At 42.3% G+C, this 13,361-nt stretch overlaps 1 protein-coding gene across 1 annotated transcript in view; it reads left to right on the plus strand.

Moving 5' to 3' along the window:
- Positions 1-2,832: 2,832 nt before the first annotated feature.
- Positions 2,833-13,361, plus strand: part of LOC133377571 (solute carrier family 2, facilitated glucose transporter member 7-like) — a 36,180-nt gene continuing 25,651 nt past the window's right edge. The window contains exons 1-6 of the mRNA XM_061611891.1: positions 2,833-2,883; positions 4,942-5,037; positions 7,283-7,434; positions 9,015-9,139; positions 10,114-10,266; positions 10,350-10,475. Of these exons, the coding sequence (XP_061467875.1) occupies positions 2,833-2,883; positions 4,942-5,037; positions 7,283-7,434; positions 9,015-9,139; positions 10,114-10,266; positions 10,350-10,475 (703 nt within the window). The remainder of the gene's footprint in view (positions 2,884-4,941; positions 5,038-7,282; positions 7,435-9,014; positions 9,140-10,113; positions 10,267-10,349; positions 10,476-13,361) is intronic.

The following is a 13,361-nucleotide window of genomic DNA, read 5'->3' on the forward strand; positions in this document are numbered from 1 at the left end:
TCCCTGTGGTTAAGGCACAGGCCCTATTGTTACCTATCCCTGGCAAATCATTATCTCTGTCTGCAGTGCTCTCTTAAGAGTGAGGTAGGATGAGTGGCTATCTTCATTCTTCAAGGTTCAGGTATTTCCCTAGGGATTATAGAAGTTAGACAAGGATGGACAAATCTTGTCCTTTTTGCACATGAACACTGAGCCACTGTGTAGCAGACAGGCAACAAACTTTAGCAAAGAAAATTATATGCTAATGTAGGCAACAAAAAGGTTAAGAAAAGGAGCATTTATTTGGAAGAACATGGTTTCCATTTATAGACTTAAAGAGAACTCTGCCATCTTCTCAGGCAAAATTCTGGCATGATGCTTTTGTTTAAACTTACACATTTTCAATTAGTACCTGAAAATAACATCTCAGAAAAACGACAACACTGTAAGACATTGAATTTCATGGCAGACAATTAATATTGTTGTTTTGTTTGTAATAATATGTTTGTATGTTTGAAAATTGAAAAAAAAAATATTATGAGAATATTCTGTCTTCCCCCCAGAGCTTGGAAAAGTTACTTTTTTGAACTACAACTCCCATCAGCCCCAGCCAGCATGCCTGGCTGGGGCTGATGGGAGTTGTAGTTTAAAAAAGTAACTTTTCCAAGCTCTGCTTCCCCCACCCCACCCCCAAATATGCTGTTAACCAAAGATTCAAACACACAATTGGCTTTTAAATCAATGGAGAGATATATTGCAGAGTGAGCCATTGCAACATACGCTAGTTGGCAAAAGCATCTCCAACATTATAAAACTGGGAGGGCTTGAACATAGATATTTGAGGTATGAATTGAACTGTTCTCAAAGCACAGGCCTATTGTCAAATGTAAAACATTGGAGGGTGCCTAAGATGCAGAGCTTGGAAAAGTTACTTTTTTTGAACTACAACTCCCATCAGCCCCAGCCAGCATGGCCACTGGATTGGGCTGATGGGAGTTGTAGTTCAAAAAAGCAACTTATCCAAGCTCTGCTAAGATGTAGCATATGTCTATATCACTTCCAGGGGTTACTCAGACATTGTACTGAGTCCTAATGATGGCCCTGCAAGGTAGGTCAGCTTTATTGTCCCCATGGAGGAATTAAGGCTGGGAGAGAATATGGTCTGACTATGGCCATCTAATTCATTTGTCTGTAGCAGAGTGAGATCTGAACAGGGGACTTCCTGATTCATAGTTCAGTCACCTTGCCGCAATGCTGTTCTAGCTCAGTCACACCAGCAACTAATCCACGTTAAATGATTGTGAGAACATGATTCTAAACCAGTCTCCTTTGTAAGCAGAGAGGATGCATCATCTCAGCTTCCAACTGTCAACAGCCTCTCCTGGAACCTTCAGATGACTTTCCTCTGATTGGCTCCCACAATGCTGTTTGAGAATGCTGTTTTGAGTTCTGAGTGTCTTTATTTCAAAAGCAAATTGTGCTTGGCTCAATTTTCCCCTACTCGCCAGCAACAGAAAGCTATGGTAAGTTTGAGTGCTCTTTCTCTGTTCATCCACAAACACCTCTGTGGAATATACCCTGTCTCTAGACAGATCCCATTGCTATCCAGTTCTGTGGCCTGTGTACTCTCTCCAGCATCTGACTTGGCTGAAATGTTCAAGGGATACCTAATGTTTAAAGATTAAAGCAATTCCCTCCAATGATCTTTCCGCTACCAAAAGAGATGACTATGGGCAGTGGTGAGGATAGATTTTGAAGTACAGGAGCTCATTATGAAAGCCCCTATGCCCACGCCACCGAGGGGAGGCTAAGCGAAGAGAGCAATGATGATCCGTTACTACACACACGAACCCAAAACAGCAACCCCAATAGACATCGTTGGAACTATGCACAGGATTATTGCAAACCTATTCATAGTTTCCTGAGAATAACTCCACTGAACTCAGTGAGTGGTGCTTTCTTTTGACTGCATAGGTTCCACTGATAAAACTCACTGAGGTTTAACGAAAGTTCTTGAGCCACCTAAAACCCAAACTTTTCCTTTTAATTATACCTGCAAACAATCTTGCAAAGACACATTAATATTTAAATGGCTAGTGTGAAGGAGCTCCATCGTAGAAAAAAGAAGAATCTAGCCTCTGATTGACACTTTTCAATATTCTCTGACTTCCTCTGTACCAATCAGTCACAAACATTATTACCTCATTCACTTGCCTGAACAAGGAGAGTCCGTCAGTCATTGCTCCAGGAGTGACATAATTGCTCCTGCTCTGGAAAAAAGTTCCCGAGCTCCATTGCCCTGTTTTCCCTTCCACTAAACCATTGCTGTTTGCTTAGACAGCTTTTTAAAGGGATTAGGCAAATTCATGGAGGACAATGTGCCTATCAATGGCTGTTAGCCATGTCAGCTAAATGGAAGGACCGTTAAGACCAGAGGCTGTATAGTTCTGAACACTAAATGCTGGAAGACAAACAATTGGGGTAAACCACTGCCTCCATGCCTTGCTTTCTGAGGTTCCTGTAGGCATCTGATTGGCTGCTTTTGGGATCATCATGGTGGTCTGATCCCACAAGAGTCTTCTTATCATCTTAAGCAGTGAGTTTTTTGTGTATTTTTTGGTTAAAAAATTGATGCTGATATTCAAATATTGATAAAAGTGCTGTGGTTGCCAGCATAAAATAGCTGCAGTGGGCAGCCAACAAAAAAAGAGGTGATGGTACTCTGTACCAATGCGTACTGTCACAAAAAAGCCCTGATCTTGAGAAAGTTAAATAAGTCAATAGCCTTCTGTCAACAGCAATCTCTTATTCCTGCACAGGTGAGCCTGATACCAGACTTCATCACAAGAAACTATGGATAATGAGGAGGAAGAAGTGGTACCCAATGCAGCAATCAAACAAGGGGTGAGCTTGGAGCTTTTGCCCAATTTACTGGGTTTATAAAACACTGAATATCTAAGTTGATGTGTAATTCCCTCCCCCACCCCAAGACTTCAGATAGGGCCTTGTGTGTTAACCAATAACATACAGCATACTAATTAATGAATATATTAATTAAAATGGATTGTATCCAACTAAATCTTACTCAGATTGAAAATGGAAATGGACTGCCTTCAAGTCGATCCCGACTTATGGCGACCCTACGAATAGGGTTGTCATGGTAAGCGGGTTTACCATTGCCTTCCTCTGAGGCTGAGAGGCAGTGACTGGCCCAAGGCCACCCAGTGAGCTTCATGGCTGTGGGGATTCGAACCCTGCTCTCCCAGGTCGTAGTCCAACATTCTAACCACTACGCCACACTGGCTCTTAGACCCATTGAAATTAATGGGAATAAGTTAGTCCTGTCCATTAATTCCAAAGGATCTGCTCAGAGTTGGATTAGCATTGGATATAACCCACTGTCATTAATTTTATTAATGCAACTGCCCCACTTACGTCACTTTGCCTTCAACAACCCCCCACCTGCCTGCCTTCTTACTTACAAGCTAGTCTGACTACCTGTCAGTTTCCTCCTCCTTGGTCTCAGTGCTTCCCCTTGTAGAACTCAACAGGGAGGACCTGGGTGGGGACAAAACTAGAATTACTTGGCTCTGTCTCTAATTGGCTCTGGCTCCACCTACTGTTGGGCTGCCTTCCTTCCATCCCTCCAGTCCCAATCAAGACCAAGCACCGTAAAGAATGAGAAGTGTTCTTGCTCTCAGGGTGGGAAAGGAATATGTGGTAGGCACAAGCCTTCTTGTGCAATCACGGATGCAAGAGGGAGCAGGACTTGGCCTCCACCACCAATGTCTCATCCCCCACTTCCTGTTGTGCCTGTGAATTCCCTGCATGCGAGGGAATTCTTATGAAGGCTAGTACTAAGGTCTAAATCCACATATTGCAAAAGATATAGGGATGAAGTAAAAATTAAGTTGGACTATATAAGAAAAAGTAAAGAAAAAAGGTTTGAGATATAGGATCGCCTTCTCCCATATGTACTTGTCTGGTTCTTGCTGTCATCACAGGAGGCTCTTGTCCAGCTTACTCTGACTATTGTGGTGAGGTGGTAGGGATGGACAAAGGTGTCAATTTCAGGTTTTCCATTTCTCATTTTTCCAAACTTAAATGATCCCCAAGCTTCCTGTTGCTGGTAATTTTTTATTTAATTTGGTGTGTGTGTGTGTGTGTGTGTGTGTGAAATGAATCGCAGGTGTTTGGTATGAATCTGTTAGGTATAATGGATTTTTAAATATGTTGTAAGTAACTTGGAGACCTTTGGGTAACAACCAACTAACGAATCTAATTAATAATAATCCAGTTCTCCATGTTTCTGCATGTTTGCAGATTTTTAATTTTTTTAAAAAAACAGTCCTCATGGAAATTCGTCAGCATTTTGGTGTATACTTATTTTTTCAAGAAGTTTTCCTTAATAGAATGCATTTTTGCATGTTTTCTTTAATATTTTCATTTTTGTATACATTTTTGTTTCATCATAGGAGACCCTTATCCAGGTTCTACCACCTAGTGAAGTGAGACAACTGATGATGAGGGAGAGGGCTTGTTCAGTGGTGGTGCCACATTGATCAAAGTCTCTTCTCACTTCCCCCTCAAACTGATTTTACGCAGCTAGGGTTCTGCCGGCTTTTAAATAGGTTTCATGTGCTCACTTTTGTTTGTATTGGATTTTTTATTTTTACGTACTTTATATTTCAGTAATGTTGTGCACTGAGTTAAAAGTGATATATACATGGTATTGTTGTTGTTATTCTTGTTTCTACTATGGTGAACAAACAAACATCAGTTGGTCTATTCAAACTGCACAAATGTTGCATTTAGTAATATCTAATGTCTAAAGTGCCTGACATCTGCCTACCTTCTGTCTTTCTACTTATATTTTGTTGCCGTTTAAACATACTTAATTATTAAATGTAAGTATTTTGCCATGTACACTTCCATCACAGTATCTGCTGCTCCTTCTTGCAGAAGCTGTCGAAAACCCTTATTTGGGTATCCATTGCTACATGCCTCCTATCTATGCAATATGGTTACAATCTCTGGATTGCCTACTCTCCTGTTGTGGTAAGATGACTCTGCAGTGAAGAGGACTTCTTGAAGCAGGGGTTGTCACAGGGGTGGGGAAACATTTCCTGTTGAGGGCTGAATCTGCTGGGGGTCGCAGGCTAGTGATGGGTGGAACCAGAGCCAAATCTAGCCAAAGCATTCTTCTCTCTCACTCCCTTTTCTCATGATCCCCCCCCCTTTGCCGAAGCTAGGTGGGGTAGGTTGCCTTCTGAGATACTGCATACACTCTATCTGTCCCTGTTTACCAGAGATATTCCAAATTTCTGTTCCTTGCCCATTATTTTGCTTTCATGACCTATGTTGGGGAGTGCCTGTGTCAGGAAACATTGTGCTGGCTGGAGTCACAGTCCAAAATATCTGAAGAGCATCTGATGGAGGATGGCAACTTTAGCATTTTCAAGCTTTCAGTCCCTTTCCCATGGTCTCTCGAAAGTCTCAGTCTCTTAGTAGGGTGGTGGAGATTCATCATGACTCTGTCTCCCAGGTATGTGGATGTGCAAGCACATGGACACACAGTGAGAATGACAAGGCTTAGCTTCTTTCCATCCCAGTCCTTTGGCCTCATAACTGCTTAGCTAAACTGTTGGCATCACTGAACTGGTTTCAGCTACAGTTGATCTGTATTTAGCAAACTATACATATTCTGAGATTAAGCATTTTATTTAATAGTCTTAAGGAGGAATGAAAGGATGTGTCAATTTCAGTTTTCTTAGTCTCTTATTTTTCCAATCTGAAATTCGGTTCTCCACATTTCTGCAGCAATAGACAATTTCTTTTTTAAAAATATCCTCATGAAAATTCATCAGCACATTAGTGCACGTTTGTCCTAATAATGCAGTTTTGCAGCATGCAGTACATACATGCATATATGCAGTATGTAGTTTTGACTAACGTACACATTTTTGCAAGCAATTTCTCCTAATGTATTTTTGTACAGTATTTTCACTAGTATATTCATTTTTGTGCACTTTTTCTCCTAATATATACATTTTTTGTAAACATTGGTTGGAGAACTGCGTTGCAAAATTTGGATAAGGATGGCTGTGTTTCAGCTCATATTGTTTCAGAAAGTGCACATTTGATAGGTTCAGTTTCAAATGTGAATTGATTGAATTCCTCCCCATCCATAGTCTTATATTTTGCAGGAAAAAAGGGAAGGGATGATTACTAATAGCTGTCCCTGTTCTGGGGCACAGCATACAACAGATGCCCTCTACTTGCTTTCTGGAAATAGCTGAAGTTACTTTCATTCTAACAAACTTTTCCAGTTGAATGAAAAGGTTCCTGCCTTTGAAATTCATTTTGTATTATTTTTAAACTAATCTTCTGTTGTTTTTCACTTTCTTATTATTTTGTACATCACCTTGAGGGACATGTGGAAAGTTTACAAGACATACTAAAATTATTAATAACATCAGTTAAAAACCAGTAATTAAAAACATGGTGATGCATCCTGCCTCAGAAGGTAGTTCATGACAAGCTGATGCTGCTTTGAGGTGACACCTGGGCCTTATATAGTGGCAGCTGCTTCTTCCCTATTGTTAGCCATACCCTGGCCGGAAGGCGCCTGTTGAGTTAAAGGGCCCCAGTCTGCTCCATCAGTCTTCTACTCCAAGAGAGCAAGTGACACTCTGGTCTCACTTGGGGACTTTGCAATGGAGTCTTCTGAGTCCCAGGATGGCAACGCTACCTCCTCAGGCTGATGGGGCACTGGCACCATGGGCTCAGCTGGTGGAAGTGCTTCTGGGGCTGATCCTGCACGCCCTTCCGCTTCTGCTTTGGAGCCCTCACCCTCATCCCCTGAAGAAAGAGAATACAATTCCAGGGTCATGACAATTGCTGAGTAAATGCATGCAGGATATAACAGGCAGAGAAGAGGCTGTTCCTTGCTCTTTGTGTACTGCTGTTAAAAAGGTACACAAACCAGCTTGTTTTCATCTCTGAATATTGAGGGGTTTGTTGCGTGACAGAGGGGTGGTAGGGTGTGAAAGTGCAGAGTACCTTTTGTGGGGGGGGTTGTGGTTTTTTTTGCAGCGTCAGAGATTTTCACTTTGTGTGGAAGGTCTAGTTCTCCCTGCAAAGGAGACAGTGACATGCACCATACTGGCACTTTCTATGGGCATCCCAGAATTGTCTCTAGATCCCTGGCAGTTGTTCACTTATTCACTCAAACTCTCAGCTTTTGCTGCTGTGTAATTGGTGGGACAGTCCTAATGTTGACCATTTTGTGCTTCTCTCCTAGCTCCTGCAAGACTATTATAACATAACGTCATTTGAAGAGATGGAGAATCCAGGCTCTCAGATGTTCCTTCTGGCAACCACCCTTGCTTTATTTCCACTTGGAGGCGTATTTGGGTCACTTGCGGTTGGCTATTTGGTGTATATGTTTGGCAGGTATGGAGATAAATTCTTGATTGGTGAACTGCATGTCCTGGAATGGCATCCGGGAGAGGGGGTGCACATAGAAATGGACTGCCTTCAAGTCGATTCCGACTCATGGTGACCCTGAGAGGCAGTGACTGGCCCAAGGTCACCCAGTGAGCTTCATGGCTGTGTGGGGATTCGAACCCTGGTCTCCCAGGTCATAGTCCTAGGATAGGTAAAACTGACCATGGGGGAGGAGGAGGCCAGAGGGCGAAGGGGAAGGGAAGGAGGGGAAAGGAGGGGATTGGAAGGGAGAGGGAAGGGGCAAGAGGGAGGAGATAGGAGGGAGGAGGAGGGGAGGGCAGGTTTGATCATTTGCATGCTTTTTGAGTTTAGTGGGATTTACTCCCATGTAATCATACTTGAAAATGAAATGGACTGCTTTCAAGTCGATCCCGACTTATGGCGACCCTATGAATAGGGTTTTCACGGTAAGCCATATTCAGAGGGGGTTTACCAGTGCCTTCCTCTGAGGCTGAGAGGCAGTGACTGGCCCAAGTTCACCCAGTGAGCTTCATGACTGTGTGGGGATTCGGACCCTGGTCTCCCAGTTCAACACTCTAACTACAACACCACTTTGGCTCTGTGGGGGGGGTGCACATAGCTGCTGAATACAGGGTCCTGATCCATGGCAGTGCCCACTGCCATGGATAGTTGATGGCCCATCAAAGGGAGGGGGTGATATGGTAGTCCCAGGTTTAAAGGAAGATGGGAAGGTGAGGCAAGGAAGGATCAGCACTTTGGAGAGGGACCTAGCTGTGTGTCTTCAAAAGAGGGGAGTAATCTCCCCAGTATCATATAATAAAATGCACAGTGTCAGCACCTTTCCTTTCCCCTTGGTCATGGCACTCAACCAAGTGGGAGGGACTAGGGGGAAAGTCAGATGTCATGTGATGCCACCCCACTTTTATTATTCACATCATAGGGAGGGATTTCTGTTCAGGAGACACCCAGCAGCCACATGTCCCCTGTAAGATCTAGTTAGGCTCCTAGAAGCCTACTTGTGATGATGACCTTCTCCCAGCTTATGAAACAGGGTTGTTGTTGTTTTAAAAATGGACATGCCCTGCAATTGCTTGACCATCCTACCGACATGATTTCAATTGATTCTCTGTTTAGAGCATCTTCTAATATGAATGTCCTTTTTTTCTAATATATCATTCACAAATGGCCATAGCTCAGTGAAAGAACATATCTTTGCATGCAGAAGATCCTGGGCTCAATCATCAGCATCCCACAGCCAAGGGAACTTATATATCAGGGTTGTAAAATCCAGGTTTCTAGCCCTTATGAAAATATGTGAGCAATGCCGGCTGAAATCTCAGAAAGTGCCTGAATTACTTTGTTGTGCTTGTTGTGAGTGGAATCTTCTGTGCCTTGCTTACTTCTTTATCCCTTTCTGTAATTAGAAAAATTAGAACAAATTATTCATAAAAGGATGAAGACCTTCCTGCAATTCCATAGCACTTCTCCCTCTACTGCGCATTTGATGGTACCATATATTCACTGGTATCTCCCTAACCTGCTGTCCCCTTTGACTGTCATTTCAGGAAAGGCACCTTGGCGATAGCCAACATTTTGTCCATTATTTCTGCTATCCTCATGGGTTGCACAAATGAGATATCTGCCTTTGAATACACCATGTTTGTTCGCTTGTACACTGGGATATGCACAGGTGAGTCAGGCTCCTGGGTTTAGTGGCTTAGGTTTTTTTGCCTTTGGGAGGAAGTGCAGGATGTAAATTCCAGAAATATATAAACAACGTTTAAATAAACAAACAAACAAATGAATGGGACTATGAAAAATAAGGGTTGCAATCCAAAGAAGTAATATCTGTATTTACAGTGGTGATCCATGAGCATGGGTGTGTTTTGAAATGTTCGCCACTGCAGATCATACTTCCAAAAGACTAGCCATTTTCCTAAACTGAACAGTGGCTTGGCCTTTCAGCAGTAAGAACTCCTACAGGCAAAGTTCCAATAAATGCATTGACAATGTGGCTGGTTATCACAACACATTCACATCCCACTATTTGATTCTTGGCCAGGTTCCAGAGATTGTGGCTGACATTAGGCCTCCTAGGTTAGGAATAATGCAGTAGGTAAGGGATGTAAGCAGGCATTGTTTTCCATTCCAGTCTGTATTTGATACATGCAGCACTGTTTCCATTCTGCTGCGGTTTGTCTTTTGCCAAAAATTACATTATTTGTCTTGCTGTCCACTGTGGTGAAATAATGTAATGTACATAATTAATTATGTAATTACGTAAGTTACATTGTCATTACATTGTTCCACCCCATTCATTTCAGTGCAGATGGGGCAGGGAATGTAATCAATTATGTATTGTTTGTGGACTGAAAGCAACAAATGCAAATATTGACTGTATTCACTGGACTGATGTCTGTTCTGGATATGGATGAATAAGCGTTCCCATTTGTTTTCATAAGAATTTGCCAACATCCCTAGTAACAGGTAAGACTGGTATTATAACTCTTGAGTTGGAAAAATGTATTTTTTAAAAAATAAAATAAAATAATAAAAACAGCAACAAATGAAATAATTATATTGAAATAAGTTCCTATTGGTATGTTTCTGCATGTTATGCCACATGCATATTGCGAATTATCTCTTGATTTATCATCTAACCAGGAATTATTTCCAGTGTTGTTCCCATGTATCTTGGTGAGATCTCCCCTGGAAGTCTGCGGGGAGGCATGATCATGATGCCCCACCTCTTTCTAACCATTGGTGTTATGTTTGCTCAAATCCTTGCTCTTCATGAAATCTTCGGGACCCCAGAAGGTAATTCAGATCTTTGGCCAATAGCAGGTCAGATGTATGAGCACAGTTTCTTCACAGTATTACCACTGTATCTTCTTGAACAGGTTGGCCAATTCTGATGAGTCTTTCTGGTGTCATGCCATTGTGTCAGGTACTTCTACTGCCCTTCTTTCCTCAAAGTCCTAGATATCTGTTCATTCAGAAGAAGGATGAAGAGAAGGCAAGACAAGGTACAATGCTCTGAACTATTCTGGGACTTTCAGGTGTGGGCACCATACCGATCTCCTGTGATTTTTGCTGGGGACCTCCTACTCAGTGTCCCAATTAGAGTGGAAGATAACTTTACAATACTCTGACATCTGGCTGTGGACATCATACACAGCTAGGATAACCTAGCAGGTTGTAGAGACTTGACTCATCATTGGACTATCATATAACATCTCAGCATTCTCTCATTGCCAGAGTATCGCTTTTAACCGCTATGGCCATTAATATGGGGTCCTCAATGTCCAGCTCATACCAACGTATTGTAGCTGATGTATATATTTATGTAAATCAATATCCATTTATTTGTGCATTTATTTATTTATTTTTATCTTATCAAAACTATAGCCCGCCCTACCACCCATAGGAGCCCAAGGCAGCAAGCACATCTGTAAAAAATAATAATACAATTAAAAAAATATATATTTTAAAAAGTATTTTAAAACTGTTTAAAAACTTCTAAAAACAACCAAATACAATGGTGGAGGGTAAGGCTGTCAGTGGCTACTAGACAGGACAGCTACTTCTAATAACAGAAGCCCAGTCCCGTGGCGACAGGAGTGGGAGAGTGCTATCGTGCTCACATCCCGCTTAATGACTTCCCCAAAGGCCACTTTGAGAATACAGTGCTGGACTTAGAGAGGCCTTATGTGAGACAGGGCTTGTCTTATGTTAACATAAATTATGTAACATTCTTTGCCACCACACCTATGAAGAAAACGTTTTACACCAAAATTGGAATAGTGTTATATTGATTAAAAATATAACAACTTTGGAGAACTTGAAGGCCCATTAAACTGAATCAACCAAATTCAAAATATTCGGGCAGGGGAACTTCAAAAAAATTTTTTTATTTATTTATTTATTATTTGATTTATATCTCGCCCTTCCATCCAGCAGGAGCCCAGGGTGGGAACAAAAGCACTAAAAATACTTTAAAACATCATAAAAACAGACATTAAAATACATTAAAACAAAACAAGTTTAAAAACTTTTTTAAAAAAGATTTGAAGACCGTTTTTTTTTTAAAAAAAAGGTTAAAAACATATTGTTTAAAAAACAAAAAAGTTTAAAACCATATTAAAAAGCAATTCCAACACAGAAGCAGACTGGGAAAAGGTCTCAACTTAAAAAGCTTGTTGAAAGAGGAAGGTCTTCAATAGGCACAGAAAAGATAACAGAGATGGCGCCTGTCTAATATTTAAGGCTAGGAAGATCCAGAGGGTAGGTGCCGCCACACTAAAGGTCCGTTTCCTATGTTGTGCAGAACAGACCTCCTGATAAGATGGTATCTGCAGCAGGCCCTCACCTGTAGAGCACAGTGATCGACTGGGTATATAAGGAATAAGACGGTCTTTCAGGTATCCTGGTCCCAAGCTGCATAGGACTTTGTACACCAAAACTAGAACCTTGACCTTGGCCCGTTAGCAAATGGACAGCCAGTGCAATTCTTTTAGCAGCGGAGTGACACATTGGCGATACCCTGGGATACCCCCATGCCATTCTGATGCTTCCCATAAGCTCATTGCAAAACAAAACTTTACAACACCTATAGTCCTGACCTCAGAAATGCTTGCTTGAGAACCCTTTTAATTTTCATGGTGATACACAAAACAGTCAGAGAGAATTGAGAGTTCAAAGTCTAAAAAGAGGGGGGAAACCCAGACCCCTTTCGGACAGAGTTCTCATAATTTATTTTTAATTAATTAAAAATCCACCATGGAATCAACAGTCGGAATTGACTTGAAGGCAGTCCAATTCATTTTCAAGCGTGATTGCACGGGAGTAAATGCCATTGAACTCAATAAGCATGCAAATAATCAAACCTGCCCTCCCCTACTCCTCCCTTTTGCCCCTTCCCTCTCCTGTTCTTCAACTCCCCTCCCCTTCCAATCCTCTCCTTTTCCCTCCTTCCCCCTCCCACTCCTTCTGCTCCCCTCTCCCCCTTCTTCCTTCCCTCTACTTTACCCTCCCCCTTCTTCCTTCCCTCTACTTTCCCCTCCCCCTTCTTCTCTCCCATGATCTGTTTTATCTATCCTAACCATGATTGCACAGGGAGTAAATCCCATTGAGCTCATAAAGCATGCAAATGATTAAACCTTCCCTCCTCTCCTCCTCCCTCCCATCACCTCTCTTTTGCCCCTTCCCTCCCCCTCCTTCACCCCTCCCCTTCCAATCCCCTCCTTTTCCTCTCCTCCTCCTTCTGTTCTCTTCTCTTCTCCCCTCCCCATCCTCCTCCTCTATGGTCAGTTTTACCTATCTTAACCATGATTACATGGAAGTAAATCCCACTGCATTCAATAAGCATGCAAATCATAAGACTTGCCTTTCCCTTCCTTCCCCTCTCCTTTCCCTTCCTCCCCCCTCTCCTCTCCCTTCCTCCTCCCTTCTTCCTTCCCTCTCCTCTTCCTTCTCCCCTGCCCACTCCAGGGTTTCCTCCCCATGGTCAATTTTACCTGTCCTAAGCATGATTGCAGGAGAGTCAATCCCACTGAACTCAATAAACATGCAAATGATCAAACCTGCCCTCCTCCCCCCTCCTGCCTTCTCCCCTCCCCTTCCTCCCCTCCCCTTCCTCCCCTCCACTCCCGTGGTCAGTATCACCTATCCTAAGCATGACTGCAGGGAAATGATCAATCCATTCTCAGCAAACTTGCACAGGATCCCATTTCTTACCTCCCAGATTACAAAGCAGAGAAATTCACTAACAGGCAAAAAAACCCTTGCGGTTTAAGAACGTGCCTATAGCCAACAGATATTTCTATCAAACTTTAAAAAGTAGGGAAATTGGGCATCTGTAGTGAAAGCATCAGGGGAGCAGGAGACCTGAACTCCTCTCTGAGATATTGTAC

Source organism: Rhineura floridana, chromosome 1 (genome assembly GCF_030035675.1).
Source record: "Rhineura floridana isolate rRhiFlo1 chromosome 1, rRhiFlo1.hap2, whole genome shotgun sequence".
Taxonomy (NCBI): domain Eukaryota; kingdom Metazoa; phylum Chordata; class Lepidosauria; order Squamata; family Rhineuridae; genus Rhineura; species Rhineura floridana.